Source organism: Muscardinus avellanarius, assembly GCF_963383645.1.
Source record: "Muscardinus avellanarius genome assembly, chromosome: 8".
Taxonomy (NCBI): domain Eukaryota; kingdom Metazoa; phylum Chordata; class Mammalia; order Rodentia; family Gliridae; genus Muscardinus; species Muscardinus avellanarius.
The window spans coordinates 2,482,191-2,502,274 of record NC_137794.1 but is presented as its reverse complement, the minus strand read 5'-3'; the positions used below and the strand labels follow the sequence as shown (position 1 = coordinate 2,502,274).

General features: G+C 50.7%; 1 protein-coding gene across 1 annotated transcript in view; it reads left to right on the top strand.

Moving 5' to 3' along the window:
• TRERF1 (transcriptional regulating factor 1) overlaps positions 1 to 20,084 on the top strand; it is a gene marked incomplete at both ends in the record, with an annotated part of 42,429 nt that overhangs the window by 12,594 nt on the left and 9,751 nt on the right. The window contains 3 exons of the mRNA XM_080700581.1: positions 182 to 257; positions 9,008 to 9,096; positions 14,908 to 15,018. Of these exons, the coding sequence (XP_080556707.1) occupies positions 182 to 257; positions 9,008 to 9,096; positions 14,908 to 15,018 (276 nt within the window). The remainder of the gene's footprint in view (positions 1 to 181; positions 258 to 9,007; positions 9,097 to 14,907; positions 15,019 to 20,084) is intronic.

The following is a 20,084-nucleotide window of genomic DNA, read 5'->3' as shown; positions in this document are numbered from 1 at the left end:
AAAGAACGAGTCCCGTTGGGTGCGGGGCAGAAAGGAGGCCTCGGTTGGCGTGGGCCTCCTCTGGTTTTCTTTCTAGTGTCTCCACACCAGGTGTGCGTGCCAGCCCCCATTCAGGTGACGGTCTCCCCAGGACACGGGGACCTGTCACTGACTTGGCCTTTTCTCTCTTCTGGATCCACAGGCTACACTGGAAATGCTGCTGCTGCAGAAGCCAGTCAGGTTAAAATGTCATCCTCTAGCAAACTACCACTATGCCGGTAGGTCGCCAGGAGCCCGTGCCCGCGGGTTCCCCAGAGCTGGCAGCTTGCGCGTCTGTCTGTGGAACAGACGACTCTGTGTCACTTCCGGTTGCCACTTTGGTTGGCGTCAGGGCCTCCTGGGGCGCAGCCGACGGCGTGCTGGGGTATTGGCCCTGCGCCTGCCGCTCGTGGGTGTACACGCCCACGTGCTAGTGATAGTAGACGGAACTTGGACCCGTGGCTCTGAGACCCGTGCGTTGGAGGGAAGGGCCACAGAAGAGGCCACAGGGCTGACCTCTGTGTCTTCGGAATCAGTAGAGGTGGGCTCGCATCTCGACTGCCCCTCCCCTTGCCCACGTCCCTTGGCCTTCTGCAGCCTCAGTGGTTTTTTCCAGTGTAAAATGGGACTCATTCCATCCCTTGAGCGTCTTGTGACAATTAGGGTTAGTAGCCAGTGCCTGGCACTGCTAGGTGTTGCATGTATTCAGTAGCTGATTATTGTGTACAAGGGACCGTGCTGAGTCCTCAGTCATGGCAGTGGCCGTGACCAACGCAGGCAGTCCTGCAGGTGCAGGAGGCAGTTGTTAAAACGATGGCTCGCTCTCATGGCAAGGGGAAGACTTGCCACACGTAGGGTCCAAGTGGGGTGCGGATCACATGCACTACCACAAAGGGGCGTAGAAGACACTTTGCGCTGGGCAGCATGAAACAGGAAGAACTGAGGGAGCGGCTGGGGCTCGAGGTGGCCTCCCATTCCCACTCACTGGGGAGCCTGCCCTCTCGGGTCTCCACGTCCCGCCTTGGTTCCGTGTTTCAGAGAGGACGCCTCCTCCAGCGCCCCTTGCATTGTAACTCCTTGAGGGTCTCTTTGGTGCCCGGGCAGACCTTGCCTAGGCAGGTGCTGAAGACCTGGGCTGGGGCACTGCTAGCACGCTCCTGTCCTCGGCCCGCAGATGCGCCCACGTGTCCCCGCTCGCGTGTTCTTCACTCTTAAGTCAGCTACCTGGGGCATTTTACTTCCGAGCTACACCCCAGCCCCGTTTTCTTTTTCTTTTCTTTTCTTTTCTTTTTTTTTTTTTTTTTTTGTGGAATTGGAAATTAAACCTAGGGGCATTCTACCTCCGAGCTACATCCCCGGCCATATTTTTTAACTCTTTATTTTGAAACAGGGTCTCATTAAGTTGCAGATGGCCTCACTAAGTAGCTAAGGCTGGCTGCAAATGTGCAATCCTCCTGTCTCAGCCTCTCACATACTGGGATTACAAGTGTGCTCCACCATGCCCTGCTCTTATGTTTTGTTTTCAAACAGGGTCTAACTACATTGCTGAGGCTGGCCTTGAACCTGCATTCCTCCTAGCTCAGCCTCCCAAGTACTGGGATTGTAGACATGTACCACCATGCCCCGCAGTGAGCCAGCTTTTCTACCTAAAGCCTTGAAGCCAGTCATGAAATCACTCAAGCCCAGCTCTCCACGTGCGGGGCACTCTCAGCACGTAGCAGCCACACAAACTGGACATAAGGATCCACCACTGAACCCATGGCCTGAGGGAGCCCGTTTCTTAATGAGCTCCATCACTTTCTGCTCAGTGTCCGTCCATCCTGACCATGGGTGGAAGGATGTGGGAGTTCTCTGATCTGCCATGGAAACGGTTCCATCCTTTCTTAATTCCCAGCATCATCTGCTCCCCATTCAACCCTGACAGGCCATCCCTCCTGGAGCCTGTCCCAAGCCCCTCTGCCTAGTGAGCGGATCGTGGGCTGGCCCAAACGAGCTTCCCAAACATGGGCTGTGAGATTCTGCTACGCTTTCCTCGGTGGCCAGGAGACCAGACGTCGGCTCAGTCACATCCACCTGTGAGCCGCTTCATCTGGGAGACGGCTCCCTTCTGGTTCTTCCCAGTGTGCCAAACTACTATTTTTATGTGTGTCATGATGTGAAGATGACCAGAAGCCGGGCGTGGTGGCACTCACTTGTAATCCCAGCATTTGGGAGGCTGAGACAGGAAAGTCGCAGTTCGAGGACAGCCTCAGTTACTACTTAGTGAGGCCCTTTGCAACTCAGTGAGACCCTATTTCTAAATAGAGAATAAAAAACAGGGCTGGAGATGTAGCCCAAAGGTAGAATGCCCCTGGGTTCCATTCCCAATACCGCCAAAAAAAAAAAAAAAGATGGACTGGGAGCCTCCATACCCCCACGCAACACAGCAAAGGCACCAAGATACTACCAACAAGTGGGAAACGAGAGGGTCTGAAGCTCTGCTTAAATAAGTTGGCCTTTTGGGGCCAAGGCTTCCTAGCTAACTTCTTACCTAGCTGCTGCCCCCTTCCTTCCCCAGCAGGCAGGAAAGACCCTCGCTTCCTAGAATCGTTTTAGCCCTTGGAGACCAGAGGTGGAGCTGAGGTGAGAAGGGTTAGTGTCTCGAGGATGACCCTCACTCTGGGCTGCCAGTTACATGCCTTTTCCTGAAAATGGTAGCAGACCAAGCCCTAGAGAATCTTCTAGAATTTTGAGCAGGAAAGGCCGAGGCAGTGGGTCTCTAATGTCTGACCCAACTCCATGCCCTTAGCAGTCCCCTTCCAAGTCAGGGGGAGGCAGCAGAGTCCACCCCGTCCGTCCCCCACTGCAGACACCCCTTACATGGTCCCTGGGTGTGGGTGAATGCCGTCCCTCGTGGCCCCGTCCTGCCTTGGCCTGCCACGGGGCCCGTTCACTTGCTCCCCAGTGGAACTGTCAGTTCAATTCCAACCTCCCCAGGTCCCTGTCTTCTGGAACTCCTGAAGTTCCCACCCCCACATCCACCGGCCTGGGATTGCGCGTTAGGCTGTTATCTGGAGAAGGAAGGTCAGACCTCCCAGGCTTCAGCAGCCAGCCTGGGCCAGGGAGGTAGGCTGTAAGTTTAGGGGAGAAGAGACACAGGCTGTGAACATCCCTTGTTTGATTTATTCTTTGCCTTCCCTTTCTTGCTCCATCCTAAGCAACTGAATAAGAAGGAAATGACCAGGGCTGGGACTCAGAAGAGACGCGCTAGGGGAAGGACTGGTAGGGACCCAGCTGATGTGAGGGCTGCTAGCTAAGGCCAGACCAGGCGGGTCCCAGGGGCCTCAGGCGGCTTCCCCATCGTGCTGGCCAGCACGTTTGCACGGGCTCCCAGTCAGCACTCGCGTCGGGCGGGGAGGGTTGAGCGTGGGGAGGCGGCTGGGGAGGCGCTGGGTTGTGATTGAGGCAGTTTGCACATCCTTGCTTTCTCCATTGAACTGGGCTTTCTGCAGACGTGCAGAAGGTGGAGAGTGTGAGAATTAGCCCTGGCTTCTTGACAGGGTTCCACAGAGGCCGCTGTTGGCTCCCACCAGGCCCAGGCTCCCGCTGGGCCCTGAAACTTCCCGCGCTCTGGAGATGAGAGGAAACTGGAGAACAGGCCTTCTGGGGAGAGGTCTGTGCCCCCCTGTAGAAGCTGCCCCAGTTTGATTAGCAGACAAAATTACATACTCAGGCGAATACTTTGCAAGGAACACTGCTGTGATTTCATATTCCAGACATTCTCAGCCCATGTCCCCAGCCAGACAAGTGGTCCCTGGAAGGCAGGTACTGAGTTGCTACTGGTCCTCTTGTCTCGGCTGACACAGCCCCGGAAAGCACATGTTCAGTGGACACGTTCAAAATGTTGAGCCCGAGGCCTCCCTCCTCTCTCTTGCCCCCAGAGAGAACTTTGGTGACAACTTGCTTTACCTTGCACCCTTAACATCTTTGCAACCATGACCCACTAGAAACCCAGTCTGGGTGTGGAGATGTGGCATGAGACGGTCCACCTTTGTCTATACTGGACTTGTCTTTCTGGGGTAACTACGGTATTAACATCAAAAAGTTTTCAGAGTCCTGAAAGAAAGCCACGCTTGTAATCCCAGTACTTGGGAGGCTGAGACAGGAGGATCACATGTTCGAAGACAGCCTCAGCAAATAGTGAGACTTTCACCAACCTAGTGAGACTCTGTTTTAAAATAAAAATAAAATAGGAATGGGGCTATAGGTTGGAGGTAGAATGCCCCCGGATTCAATCCCTATTATCACTCACACACACACACACAAACACACACTCATCCTAGAAGAATGACTGAATGGCCCTCTAAAAGATACTATGCCCAAACTTTCCCCCTTGATGTCTTTTTAACTGCCTGGGTTCACTGTAGATGGCCCCCAAATTAGCCACAGTGCAGAGCCTGTTTCCCAGCAACCAAAGCTCAGAGCATTTTTCCTCTGGATACTGTTCCAGCACGAGTTCCATCCAGTTAATTAGGCTCTTTGTCATTAGCCTTAATCGTCTTGTTAAGGGCCCCTGCTGATAATAGCCCAGTAGCCAGGGATCCCCAGGTGGGACAAATGCATCGGGGCTGCCAGCCCACTCACCCGTGCGCCTGCCGGGTGGCAGCAGACACCTTACAGTGCAAGAGAGCCGGGAGGGCGGATTTGTGGCAGCCCCCTGCTTGAGTTTTGCATTTAATCCTGGACTTTGTCCAAGCTGCAGAATCCAGGGAGGGCTGGTGTAGAACCTCGCCTAAAAAGGAGGAGCATGCCCCTGCCTGACAGACTCCAGGAGAGAGGCCGAGCCTTGCCTTGCCGCTGGATTCCAGGGAGACTTGAGGGGCAGGGCATAGAAGACCAGGGAGGCACGGGCGGCAGAGGTGCTGTGGGCTTGTAAATACACAGGGCAAGGGGCACGCTACAGGACGAGGGCCGCTGTGGACAGTCGGGCAGGTGTGGCCTGTGTGTGACTCTGCTCTAAGTGGCCAGTGAAGACCCAGAGCAACTTCCGAGCGTCTGCTTAGAACCCAGTGCTGTCAACCAGAGTGCTGGCCACATTGCTGAGTCACCAAGGAGGAAATCAACTCAGAGAAGTTACTTGCCTGACGTCTCAGAGGTAATAAGAGGCAGAAGCGCACAGCCCGAGACCTCCTGAGTCCACTCACCCTTCCGTCAGAGCACAGAGGTGCTGTCGGGGAGGCTGAGTTCTGACGTGGCTGTTCTCTATGAGGCTTTGGCTTGGGGCTCAATCCAGCACCCGGGGCTGGACTCTCGGACCTGCCAGGCTGCTGTAGTGTGAGGGTTCGTCATCTCGGCCAGCTCTGCCCCTCCATCCACAGATGTCCTGTTGGCCGCACACACACAGTCTGGCCGTGCGCGCTTAAGCGCGGCTCCTGGGCTGTGCGGAGAAGCCGTCCTTCCTCTCTAGCCAGTGCAACAACGAAGGGAAGCACGCGGCCCGCTCCAAATGGTGCACAGAGCGCATGCCGTGTGCTTAGGAGGCAGACGGTCCTGTCACAGAGCAGCCCTGCAAACGCCATGAGGCCTCCTTCCAGAAGAGGTCTGAGGAGCCCATGACGGGCTGGCCCGCTACTTTTTGTGGAGAGATGAAGGAGCATGCTTCTCAGAAGTAGGCTGACCTGGGAACAGCGCTGTTCTTTGGACCAGAAACCTAGTGGTGAGCCCAGCATGGGCGGAGGAAGCCCTGAGCACTGGAGAGAAGGGTGCAGGCATGAGGAGCCAGGCGGACCGCGTAGCTCTGCAGCCACGTAACTCAGGAAACATGGTCTGGCTGGAAGGAATCCTCGCTGATCAAGTAGGAGGTTGTCATCAGGAGGCTGTTTCCTGTCATCTCATCTGAAGTAGAACCGGGGTCACAAGCCTCCTCCTGCAGTAAGGCAGCACATTAGTCCTTTCATGGTGCTGAGGAGTGGACTCGGGTGCGCTACCACTGAGCTACATCCCCAGCCTTTTAGGTTCTGGTACAGGGTCTTGCTAAGTTGCTCGGCCTGGCCTCCAACTCGAGATCCTTCTGCCTCAGCCCCCCAAGTAGCCGGGATCATAAGCGCACACCTCCGCACCTGGCAGGATAACGTGACGTCACTAAGGCAGTCGTCTTCCAGTATGACCCTTCTCATTCCTCTTGTTCATTGGCTTTTGTTTGTTTATAGTACTGGGGATTGTGCCCAGGAACCTTCTACCTCCAGTCTATATACATGCTACACCTACTTCCAGCCCTTTTTTTATTTATTTTTTATTTCTTTGTTTGTTTAAAATAGCCATGTAAGGTTGCCAAGAGCCATTGAAACTGCTGGGACTGGTCTCAAACCTGTGATCCTCCTGTCTCAGCCTCCCAAGTACTGAGATTACAGGTGTGCACCACCACTCAGACATTTGTTATATACACAAACAACTCAAAGGAACCATGACTGAGCTTCGGTCATGCAGCTAAGCTCATTGGTTAATCCTGTCTTCCCTTCTGTGTCTGCTCCTGAGAGCAGATGACAGCTGGGACCCCAAGACCTGGGATGTTGGACGGCCTGAGAACAGTGGTGGAACACGGGAGCCCCAGATCCCACCAGCCCCTCCATGCACATCCACTGCGAGGCGCCCCCACCCTCCCGTTACTCAGGTTTGCACAGAGGGGCCCGGGCCTCGGAAACCTGTGCAAGGTGCTTCCTTCTGCCGAGGGTTCACTACAAAGCTGCTCTCCTTCTAGGAGTAAAAAGATAAACTGGCAAACCAGCCGGCGTGGTGGGCACGCTTGCAACCCCCGCGCTTGGGAGGCGGAGACAGGAGGATCGCGCAGGTTCGAAGCCAGCCGTGCTGGCTTAGGAGACCCTGTTTCCAGATATAAATATATAATAGGTGTCTGGGAGTGTAGCCCAGAGGTAGAAGGGTTTTCAGGAACTCCCAATACCACAAAAATAAACAAATAAATACATAAATAAAAATAAACTGGCAAACCAAAGAAATCAAGCTCTGCTCTGTAGAGGTTTGGATCAACCAGCGGCGGAGACCTAGTCAGAGCTGGGGCCAGAGGGCTCGGCTGAGGACCGAGCCATCAGGGAGTCCCATGGGAACTGTTTCAGATGTTCCCTCCAGAATCTGAGGCTTTCTCCCCACGCCTAAAGCCCCTGCCTGCCCAGAGTGGTTTCCCGTGATCTCTCACTCTTGACCGAACCTTCCAAGACCAGAGGCAATTCGGGTTGCCTGTGCTTCAGTCCCCCAGCTGACCAAAGCAAAACGGAACTCTTGGACCTGCCCTACGGAGATGGGGCTAAGATCTTACGCTTTGGAGAGCCAGAGCTCTGGGGCGGGTGGCCATGTGCCATCCAAAGAATCAGAGATGTGGAGAAGTCAGCAAGCTAGAACTAGCTGAGTTTTCTGTGAACCAGCCACAGAGCTGACCCTTCCGTAGCACCCAGAAATGGGAGCCCCGGGCTGGCTTTCTGTTGCTGTAATGCAATGCAGAGGCTGGGTACTCTATGAAGAAAAGAGGACTACTTAGCTCACAGTTTGTGGGGCCTCTGCCAAGCCCCCTCCCCCGGCTATTATCAAGAGGCGGGGGTGGCATTGTGATGGGAGCGAGTGCAAGGAGAGGTCGTGTGGTGAGACGGGAAGCTGGAGGGGCTATAATGGCCTCCGAGTGGGTGCCGCCATTCAGAGACTAATCTCTAGCACTGTCACATGGGACTGCACCTCTGACCAGCGAGCCTTGCGGGACACCCAGACCAGTACCATTCTGTATGTCGTCCACGTAGCCTTCTTTCCTGTTTGTGGAGGAAAAGCACATGCGTGTTAAGTGTCGCCATCCAGCCAGGCGCTGTCGCAGCCCAGCACCACAGAGCCTCCCTCCCCTGCCTTGCCTGCTTCCCCTCTGTTGGAACCTAGAACTGAGCTCGACCAGAACTCTGGCCATTTTGGGCCGACCTCCATTTCCTCATCCACAAAACGGGACGGTCGTAATCCCGGGCTTGCGAGGTTGTGAGTCAGTCAAACCTAACTATGAATAACTGAAGTGCCACGACATGACACGCAGTAAGCACTGGGAAATGCCAGCTCGCGTTGCCTGGCACGACACCTAGGAGACTGCCGGCAAATGAACAACATTCGCTCCCGCCTCTGGCCTTGAGCCGCCTGCTTTCTCCCCAGAATTCCCACCCATCTCCTTGCCAGCTTGCCTCTGTGAGTCCTCTAAAATCCCCCTGAGGTACTTGCTCTACTGGAAGCCTTCCCTGCTACCAAGGTCCTAACCCGTGCAGTGCTCCTCCTTCGTGCCCCGGAAGGGCTCCTCTCTGGCTTTATAATTGCAGGTGCCACCTTGAAGGCGGTGGCCGCCCGGGTAGTAAGGTGGAGACAGTACGTCCAGCCACATGCTGAAGAGTGTTGGCTGTGTGAATGCTTGCACTCCTGGGAGCAATAATCATGGAAAAAACTAGCTAAAATTAATCGAGCACTCACTGTTTCCCAGTTATTAAGCTGAGTACTTTCTGTGCATTATCTTCTTGAACCTTCACAAAAATCTAAGTGGACACAAAGTTATTTCCAAACCGGAATGGTGGTACACACCTGTAATCCCAGTATGTGGGAGGCTGAGGCAGGAGGATCACCGGTTCAAAGCTAGTCTCAGCTGTTTGGCAAGGCCCTCCGCAACTTAGACTCTGTTTTAAATTAAAAAAAAAAAAACAGGGCTGTGGGTGTAGCTCAGAGGTAGAATGCCCCTGGGTCCAATTCCTGTTAACAAAACGGAGTCAGTTTAAGTAATTTGCCACCATGAAGACCATAGCTGGGATTTGAATCTGGGATTGTTGACCATTACGGTACACTAGCTTTGTTTTCAAACAGGAGTTTGACATATATGCTACTAATTTCTAGACAGGTGTCTTGTAACTTGACTAAATGAACAAATTAGCAACTAAAGGTGGGGACAACTTTAAGTTGTTCTTATGAAGTTTGTGTTTTGTTGTAGGTTCGGACAAGTGGACCTCCCTAGAAAGAAAACTGTTTAATAAAGCACTAGCCACTTACAGCAAAGACTTTATTTTTGTACAGAAAATGGTAAGCTTGATTTTTCCCCATTGCGCACTTAAATTGAGAAACGTATACACCCAAAGATATGCAAACATTTTTGGTTGCTGCTTTAACATTCTCACAAAATCATGCCTTCCATTCACTGATGAATGGTAGTTGTAGCCCCGCGTGGTGGCGCACACTTGTCATCCCAGCATTCGGGAGGCTGAGACAGGAGGATCACAAGGTTCACGGACAGCCTCAGCTACTTAGTGAGGCCCTCTGCAACTCAGTGAGATTCTGTTTCAAAATAAAGAAAAAAAATAGGCCTGAAGGTGTAGCTCAGAGGTAGAGTGCCCCTGGGTTCCAACCCCAGTACCGCCAAAAAAAAAAGATAGTTGTTACTGGATGGCATGACATGCTGAGGTAAGACAAGGAGAGGTTAGAGATATTAAAGATAAAAGATTATTTGGACGTTCCAGTGCTGGGGGAGGTTATCTTTGGTGGGGTAAATGGAGGTTACTGGGGATTGAACCCAGGGCTACATCCCTGGATATAGCTACATTCCAGCCCTTTTTATTTTCTGTTTTAAAACAGGGTCTTGCTAGGTTGCTGAGAATCTCACTAAGCTGTTCAGCCTGTCCTTGAACCTGTGATCCTCCTAGCTCAGCCTCCTGAGTACTGGAATTATAGGTGTACATCACCACGCAAAGCTTGGGAGGTTATCTTAATAAGAATATATAATTCATAACCCTAGAATACCTAGAAATGGGGAATCACGGATTTTTTTTTTTTTCTGTACTAGAGAGTGAACCCAGGGACATTCTACTTCTGAACTATATTCCCTGTTCTATTTTTTATCCTTTATTTTATTTTATTTTATTTATTTTAGTACTGGGATGGAACCCTGCGGCATTGTACCTTCGAGCTATACCCCCAGCCCTATTTTTTTAGTTCTTTTTATTTTTTGAAACAAGTCTCACTGAGTTGCGAAGTCTCTCCCTAGGTATCTGAGGCTGTCCGCGAACTATGATCCTCTGGTCTCCACCTCCCGAATGCTGGGATTGCATGCACCACCATGCCCAGTTTATCCTTTATTTTAAAACAGGGTCTTGCCTGGTGTGGTGACACATGCTTATAATCCCAGCATTTGGGTGTCTGAGACCGGAGGATCATAGTTTCTGGACAGCCTCAGTTGCTTAGTGAGGCCCTCTGCAATGCAGTGAGACTGTTTCAAAAGAAAGAATAAAGCTGTGTGTGGTGGTGCACGCTTGTAATCCGCATTTGGGAGGCTGAGATGGGAGGATCGCGGTTCTTGGACAGCCTCAGCTACTTCGCGAGGCCCTTTGCAACTCAGACCCTGTTTCAAAATAAAAAATAAAAAAATAGGGCAGGGAGTGTAGCTCGGAGGTTGAATGCCCCTGGGTTCCATCCCCAGACCTGCAAAAAAAAAAAAAAAAAAAAAAAAAAAAGATATAGCTCGAAGGTAGAATGCCCCTGGGTTCTATCCCCAGTATGGCAAAAAAAGTAAAATAAAAAACAGTCTTGCTAGCCGGGCATGGTGGCACACGCTTGTAATCCCAGCATTCGGGAGGCTGAGACCTGGAGGATCGCAGTTCGCGGACAGCCTCAGCTACTTAGTGAGGCCCTCTGCAACTCAGTGAGACCCGGTTTCAAAATAAAGAATTAAAAATAGGGCAGGGGGTGTAGCTCAAAAGTCAAATGCTCCTGGGTTCCATCCCCAGACCTGCAGGGAAAAAAAAAAAAACAGTCTTGCTAAGTTGTGGAGGCCTCACTAAGTAGCGGAGGCTGGCTGCGAACCCACAATCCTCCTATCTCAGCCTCCCAAGTACTGATTACAAATGTGCACCACCACCCCTGGCTCTATATCATGTATTCTTGGCAAATCTATCGTCTTTCTGACAGAAATTTTCTGGGATATTGTGGAGAGAAGGTCATGTGGCCTCTCCCTGGAGTTAGACTGGTAATCATAATGACAATAACCAAAATAATATCACATATACACAGCATTTTACAGCAAAATAAAAATTTTTGTAAGTAAAATCACACTTTATACAACAGATAATAAACCTAGTATGCGTTAACTGGCTGAGAATAGTTTAAGGTTAAAATGATTCAGAGTGAAATATCTCTTGTTATTTTTCTTCAAGGCCTTGCTTGGACGAGCATTAGATGTAGGTGGATTTAGCCAGGTGTGGTGGCGCATGACTATAATCCCAGTACTTAGAAGCTCATCCAGGAAGAGCTCAGGTTTGAAACTCTGCAACTTGGTGAGACTCAGCAACCTAGCAAGACCCTGTTTCAAAACAAAAAATAAAAAGGGCTGGGGCACAGCCGGGCGCGGTGGTGCGTGCTTGTAATACCAGCACTTGGGAGGCTGAGACAGGAGAATCAATCGCACATGTTCAAAGCCAGCCTCGGCAATTTAGTGAGACCCTGTTTTCAATTAAAGTATAAGATAGGTCTGGAAGTATAGCCCGGAGGTTCAGATAAGCCCCTGGGTTCACCCCCAGTACCACCAAAAAAAAAAAAGGTGGGGGAGGGCTGGGATACAGCTCAGAAGTAGAATGTCTCTGGGTTCAATCTGCAGTCCCACAAAAATAGAGAGGGAGGAGAGGAGAAGAGAGACAGGTAGAGAAGGAAGGACGTGGATAGGCTCCAGCCCCGCATCTCTTCCTCCCTTCCCCTCGCCTGTGCGGCTCCAGTGCCCTCTGCTGCCTCCTGTGCCTGGCAGGTCCCACGCTCTGGCCATTCTTGAGTCACCGACCCCCCAGGCCCACCTAGTGTATCAGGCAGTGTTTCATTACTGTAACACAATACCTGGGACAGGGCAACTTGATAAAGAAAAGAGCTGTATTTCGCTCAGTTTGGGGGCTGAAAGCCCCAAATCAGGTAGTGCGTTGCTTCAGTTTCTGCTGAGGGTCTGATAGATGGCATCGAGCTCGTGCAGCAGTGAGACCACGGGCTGAGACGGCTAGCCAGAGCCGCTGGGTCAGCCCCGTAACAGCTCACTGCGCCTTCGAGAGCTGCCTCGAGGCGAGCATGGTGAGCACCTGGGATTCCAGGCCTTAGGCAACCCTGGGCTGGTGCCTTGGCACCTGAGGCCCCACCCAGTGCCACCTCTGAAGGCTGGCACCCCCATGCTGCAGGTCCAGGCCGGGCCTCTCCTCAAGGCTGCGCACGGTGCCGTGCTAGACTCCTGTGCTCGCTTGCTAAGTGGTGTGGGGTTCAGCCAAGGCTCTCTGGGACCTTGCCCTCGCTCCCTGGGCTGACTCTATTATAGAACTCACAGGTGTCACGCTGGACATGGTGGCGCATGCTTGGAATCCCAGTACTTGGAAGGCTGAGACAGGAGGATCTCAGGCTCAAAGCCAGCCTCAGCTGCTTAGTAAGCCCTCTGCAATGTAGTGAGACCATGATTTATTTTATTTTTATTTATTTACTTACTTTTTGGTGGTACTAGGAGTGGAGCCCAGGGCCTTTTCTACCTCCGGGCTATACCCCCAGACCTATTTTATATTTTATTTGGAAGCAGGGTCTCACTAAGTTGCTGAGAGCCTCACTCAGTAGCTGAAGCTGGCTTCGAACCTGTGCGATCCTTCTGTCTCAGCCTCCTAAGCACTGGGATTACAAGTGTGCGCCACCACGCCCAGCTTGAGACTCTGTTTTAAAAGAAAGGATAAAAAATAGGGCTAGGGCTGAGGGTGTAGCTTGGCGATAGAATGTCCCTGGGGTCCTTCCCCAGTACCACCACAAAAAAAAAGAAACACAAATCTCAGGTGTCAGGTAGATGTTGAAGAAGACAGTTTAGACAAGAACAGGACGTACGGCGGTGCTGTTCTGGTCCCCTGCGAAGGTGGCTGTGTGAGGGTAGGACCACCCTTTAACCTGCCTCCAGGACATCCACCTGGTCTGACCCACCGAGCATGGAATGTTTTCACTTTAAGTATGTACAGGCCCAGCGTCCCTAGAGGTTGGAGAGGGCACTTCGGATTTTAGACTTCAGATTAGGGACGCTCACCCAGTGAAGTCTACGCAAATATTCCAAAACCTGGGGGAAAAGAAATTGAAATGTGGAACACTCGGGTTCCAACATCTTGAGCTGTCTTCGTGTCTTTAGGAATGAACGGGCAAGCCTTGCTTCCTGCAAACCCTAGCTAGCACTGTTGTCCTGACTTTGTCTTATGTTCCCATTCTCTTACTGACAAACAGTATTCATACATGGACTTTTAGTCGGCCATGGTGCACACCTGTAATGCTAGTACTTGGGAGATGGGGACAAGAGAACCCCAGGTTCGCAGCCAGCCTCAGCAGTTTAGCAAGGCCCTCTGCAAGTTAGTGAGACCCTATTTCAAAGTAAAACATTAGGGGAAAAAAGGGCTGGGGGTGTAGCTCAGAGGTAGAATGCCTCTGGATTCAGTCCCCAGCCCCCCACACAAACACAAAATAAATTTTTAAGGTCAGTAAGTCAGAGAACTAAGCACATTCAAGCCTCTTAGGTGAAAAAAACAAGTGCTTTATGCATTTAAAGACTGATTAAGGCCGGGTGTGGTGGCGCACGCTTGTAATCCCAGCATCTGAGAGGCTGAGACAGGAGCATAGCGGTTCTCAGACAGCCTCCGCTCCTTAGTGAGGCCCTTTGCAACTCAGTGAGACCCTGTTTCCAAATAAAGAATAAAAAATAGGGCTGGAGTGTAGCTTAGTGGTAGAATTCCCCCGGGTTCCATCCCCACTACCAATAAATAAATAAATAGATAGCTGGTGGTGCACACTTGTAATCCCAGCATTCGGGAGGCTGAGACAGGAGGATCGCAGTTCGCAGACAGCCTCGGCTATTTAGTGAGGCCCTTTGCAACTCAGTGAGACCCTGTTTCAAAATAAGGAATAAAAATCAGGGCTGAGGGTGTAGCTTGGAGGTAGATTGCCCCTGGGTTTCATCCCCAGTACCGCAAAAGGAAGGAAGGAAGCTGAGTAAGGTCTCTGTGGACTGGTTGCAACAAATTTCCACGGTAAACCGGGCGTGGTGGTGCACGCTTGTAATCCCCGCGCTTGGGAGGCGGAGACAGGAGGATCGCGCAGGCTCGAAGCCAGCCTCAGCTACTGAGTGAGGCTCTCAGCAACTCAGTGAGACTGTGTTTCCACATAAAGTATAAAATAGGTCTGGGAGTGTAGCCCAGAGGTAGAAAAGCCCGTTGGTTCCACCCCCAGTACCACAAAAAAAAAAATTTTTTCCCATGGTGTATTGTAAAATATCAAGTTGCAAATCAAGTTCCTTGCCCCCTCTTGTTAGAAAAGATGGTGGAAAGAGGAACATGATTTGCATTTATCAGTGCCTGTATAAAGGAATTCTGGAATTGTACCAAAGAAATGAATAGAAGGGCCAGCCAGTGCGGTAGCTCACACCTGTAATCTACCTTAATCCTATAAATTCAAGGCCCGTCTAAGTAACTAGCAACACTCCGGCTCAAAATTTAAAAAGCGGCTGGGGATACAGCTCTGTCATAGAGCACCTCCAGGTTCAGCCTGGAGGGGAGGGAGGGAATAGAAGGAAGGCTTTCACTGTGTTCATGTGTGTGTGTGACCGGGTTTGAACCTAAAGGCATTCTACCTCCAAGCTGCATCCACAGCTCCTTTATGTTCTTGAAACAGAGCCTAAGGCTGAGGCTGGCTGTGAACCTGTGATCCCAGCCTCCCAAGTACTGGGATTACAAGTGCACACCACCACCTCGTGTCCATCTCTTACTGAATGTAGAAGCCTATTGATTCCCTATCACAAATTCAGACAGACTTGCTCTCTGCCCACTGCTAGAGCTCATCTCAGATATCCTCTCCTGACAGGTGAAGTCCAAGACAGTGGCTCAGTGCGTGGAGTACTACTACACCTGGAAGAAGATCATGCGGCTAGGGCGGAAACACCGGACACGGCTGGCGGAGGTCATCGACTGCGCGGTGAGTGAGGCCCGGCCCTGCTCCTGCCCCACCCCGGGTTAGTGGGTGCTTGCGTGCTTTGGCTGTGCTGTGCAGCAAGCCACTGTGAGAGACAGGCCCCCCCTTGCGGGACTCAGGACTTGACTCCTGGTGCGGTGGCAGGCAGGCCCCGTAGCTGTGACTAGACCTGTTGGGGTTACGAAGGGGAAGGCGGGCTTGTGCTGAGGCTTGACCCTGCTGGTGGACACGCAGGGTCCTGACCCTTCCCTGCGGCAGGTGCTGTTGGCCTGAGAGCGTGGCACACCCCAGAGAGGGGGAGCTGGGATCTAATGCAGTCGCTCCACAGCGCGAACCGACCGAGGAGCGCTGGCCTCGAGCCAGATCAGGGTCTGAGCCCCTGAGGAAGTGAGCGGCACCGTGCAGAGGAGGCCGGTCCTGGCGGCACCGGGATCCCTGTCCTGTTTCCTTCACCGGCAGCCAAGCCGAAGCCATCTGCCGAGGGTGAAGGGGCCGTGCTCGTGGCACTTGCCTGTAATCCAGTACTTGAGAGGCTGAAACAGGAGGTTCGAGCCAGCCCAGCAACTTAGTGAGACCCTGTTTCAAAATTTTAAAAAAAAAAAAAAAAAAAGGGCTGGAGTTGTAGCTCAGAAGTAGAACACTCCTGGGTTCAATTCCCAGTTCTAAAGATAATAAAGATTAAGTACATACTATAGATATACTAAAACTAATATATACTAAATATATACAAAAGATCTAAGATGGAAGTGTTACCACCCGTGTGTGTGTGTGTGTGTGTGTGTGTGTGTGTGTGTGTGTGTTGGTGATCACTCGTGGTTTTTGTAAATTAACTCTTCTCTCAGCATCTGTAGCCAGAGGAAATCTCCTTCTCCACTCTGGCAAACAGTGCCTACATGGACGTGTGTGTAAAAAGGTTGTTTTACAACAGATTACCAAACTGTAGTCTCTTCCCGTTCACAAAAGCATTTGGGATTCATGAATTATGTGAATATTTGTAATTATATTCACCCTGGTAGTAAGTGTTAGTGCATATATTGGTTATTTTCTTGAACGTCCACGTAGGCCGGGCGTGGTGGCCCACGCTTGTAATCCCAGCATTCAGGAGGCTGGGACTGGAGGATCTCCGTTTGCGGACAGCCTCAGCTATTTAAGCCTGTGCAACTTAGTGAGACCCTGTTTCAAAATAAAAATGCAAAATAGGGCAGGGGGTCAGGGTCAAATAGCTCAGAGGTCAAATGCCTCAGACCCATAAAAAAAGACACGTAAAGAGCACTTTCTATGTGCCAGGTAGCGTGCTAAGCACTTTATAAAAGTGATTGATTCATCTACTCAAATGTATTCATCTAGAACTGATTCTGTAAGGTAGAAAACTGAGACACAAAGCTTAGAGGCAAGTTGGCTGTGGCCACACAGCTGGTGAGTGTGCTCTCTGAACCCAATTTCCTTGTGTAAGACTGTGTGTGTGCGCGTGCGTGCGCACATGTGTGTGTATGTTACTGAGGCTTAAACCCAAAGACATTCTTTCTCTGAGTTACCCCGTCTTTTTTTTTTTTTTTTGCAGTTTACTGAGGCTGGAACCCAAGGGCGTTCTACCTCCGAGCTACACCCCCAGTCCTAGCTTTTATTCTTTATTTTGAAACAGGGTCTCATTAAGTGCTGAGGCTGGCCTTAAACCTGTGGTTCTCCTGTCTCAGCCTCCCAAATACTGGGATTTCAGGTGTGTGTGCGCCACTGCGCCCAGCTGCCTAATATTTAAGAGCGGTCAAGTGTGAATTCTCTGGGAGAAGCATAAAAACTCTTGGATTCGCTGGGCGTGTGGCACACGCTTGTAATGCCCGCGCTTGGGAGGCGGAGACAGGAGGATCGCACAGGTTCTGAGCCAGCCTCAGCTACTTAGTGAGACTCTATTTCCAAGTAAAATATAAAATAGGCCTGGGAGTATAGCCCAGAGGTAGAAGGCGCCCTGGGTTCCACCCTTAGTACCATTGCCGGGGGAGCAGTATAAGATGAGACCCAGAATATCTTAGCTACAGCTTTAAGGGTGCTCATCAATTCCACATTTCCTAGGCAGAGGTTGAGGCCCAGAGAAGGGAAGGGGCTTGCTCAGAGTCGCACAGAGCATTATTTCCCAAACAAGTGGACCATCAACTAGGAGGCACAAAGAAACCTGGCCAGGAGACTAGGACCCAGCTTCTAGACTTGGTGACTGTCGGATAGCAGGAGAGTCAGTGACTTGGAAAGTTGCTTGCAGTTCTGGAATGTTCTGGCCTCTATCAGTGCCTGTTTGGGAAAGGGCAAAACCAGAGGATACGGTCTGAGGGAAATGGTGTCTCTTAGGCTTGTCCTTGGTGTAGGACTGCAGAGGCACTCGGTAAACACCTGCCCGGTGACCACGTGGATCCTTTTCTGAGTAGGAGCCCACTGCTCAGCAATCGCTCCCTGTCTGGACTCACTGGAAGGTCCCAGTGGTTGGGCTGTTTAGGATCTCCATGCTAGTTACAGATGGACCAGTGTAACATCTGCAGTCAGAACAAAGAATAAAGAAGGCTGAGGTTTGGGAAGACAGGCCAGGTTTTGAATCTCAGTTTAGCAGCTGTGTGATGTTGGAAAATTACCTTTCTGGCCAATTTCCTTATTTGATTCAACAAAAAGCAAAGCTGTGTACAAGTATGGTGGTGCATGTCTGTAATCCTAGAACTTGGAAAGCTGAGACAGGAAGACTGAAAGTCTGGGGCCAGCCTCAACAACTTGGTGAGGCTCTGTTTCAAAATAAAAAGTAAGTATCCAGGCATGGTGGCACACTCTTCTAACCTCAGCATCTGGGAGGCTGAGACAGGAGGTTCACAAATAGCCTCAGCTACTTAATAAGGACCTTTGCAACTCATTGAGACCTTGCTTCAAAATAAAGAATAAAAAATAGGGCTAGGGCTAGGGATATAGCTCGGACGTAGAATGCCCCTGGGTTCCATTTCCAGTTGAAAGAGAGAAAGGAAGGAAGGGAGGGAGGAAGGAAGGAGAAAGAGAAAAAAAAGATAAGCCAGGCATGGTGTCACACACTTGTAATCCCAGTACTTGGGAGATTGATACTGGAGGATCGCAGGTTCATGGCTAGCCTCAGCAGCTTGTGAGGCCCTCTGAAACTTAGTGAGATCCTGTTTCAAAATAGATAACTAATTAAATGGCTGGAGGTATAGTTCGGAGGTAGAATGCCCCTAGATTTGTAACTTGGAGGTAGAATGCCCCTGGATTCAATTCTCAATGCCAGAAACAAACAAATAAATAAATGTATGTCTGGGGATGTAGTTCAGAGGTAGAATGCCTCTGGGTTTAATCCCGTATACTACAAAAGAGATTGATTGATTGATTGATTGAGGGACATCGTCGTCATGACTGTCAATAGTAATGGTAACAGGTGATTCTCAAGTCTCTTTGATCAGATTTGTATGTTGAATGTTGAGTATCTGTATACTAACTTCCCCCATTCCTCATGATGTGCGTTCCCTTTGCATGCCTGAGAAGTAAAAACACCATCCCCTTCAAGGAACTGTTCCTGTGGACGCTCAGGCTTGGGCCCGGCGTTGAGCATCCAGCCTCCGCCTGCCCTGTGTTCGCCCACTCTGCACTAACATGGGGAATTCCTGCGTGTCCCTCTGCAGTAGCTCGAAGTGGCCAGCCTGTTGATGCAGCTCTGCGTGTCCGGGTTCCCCCCTCCTGTCTTTGTATCTCTTAGTCACTTAGGGAGCCATATGGCTTGGTGATAAATCATTTCATGAAGTTGGGTAGATTGCCAGTTAGAATAAAACCTATCTACATTCCTGAGGCATATAATTACAGTACACATTCATTTAGTCCATAGTTCTGTGGCTGTATGGAATATTTCTTCTAAGAGTGTTTAAGCCATAGATTGGCTCTGTGATAAATGCATAACAAGTTCATGAAGCAGATGCCATCGTAATTAAAAGTTACCATGTAATTCATTTTAAATGTCAAGCTGAGCCGGGCGTGGTGGCGCACGCTTGTAATCCCAGCATTCGGGAGGCTGAGACAGGAGGGTTGCAGTTTGCGGCCAGCCTCAGCTACTTAGTGAGGCCTCTGCAACTCAGTGAGACCCGGTTTCAAAATAAAGAATAAAAAATAGGGCAGGGGGTGTAGCTCGGAGGTCAGATGTCCCTGGGTTCCATCCCCAGACCCACAAAAATAAATAAATAAATAAATAAATAAATAAATAAATAAATGTCAGGCTGTAGGCCATGGCACACTAATATTTGGAACCACAAAGTCCTCGTTCTATAAAGAAATGAGGACCTTTGGAGCTTAATATAACATGGTTTTGCCTGGAATAAGACCAACTAGCTGGGCGTGGTGGCGCACCCTTGTAATTCCAGTACTTGGGAGGCTGAGACAGGAGGATCGCTCAGGTTCAAAGCCAGCCTCAGCTACTTAGTGAGGCTCTCAGCAACTTAGTGAGACCCTGTTTCCAAGTAATGTATAAAATAGGTCTGGGAGTATAGCCCGGAGGTAGAAATGTCCCTCGGTTCCACCCCCAGTAACACACACACACACAAAAAAAAGACCAACTAAATGAAAGGTATCTACATGTTCTAAACTAGTAAGAGGCCATAGCTAATATCCAGTACTACTCCAGACATGGGTGTTCATTGAAGTGTTCTGTCAAATGAATTGTTACTCATCTTAATGAACCCTCTGGAAACTGACTACATTTCTTAAGTACAGCTTGACAGTTCATCGTGTCAAGTGTGCACATGCGTGATGTCACCTGGGTTCAGTACTGAAACAGTGAGGTTGCGAGGTGCCTCGTGCACTGGTATTTCCTTCTGTCACACGTACCCCAAATCCAAACTGGAGAGAGGGAGCTGTGGTTACTGGATTCCGAGGACCACTGCTCGCAGGAATCTTTACTCTGTTACGCAGACATCGTTCTGGGGAAAGGGAAACCGCAGTCCCGGGCTTGGCAGTGCAGCAGGGCCGCGCCAGGCAGAGGCAGCCAGATGGGCCTGTGTTTCCTCTCTGTAAACTGCGAGGCTGTGGACAGCCTGTCAGTGACGTAG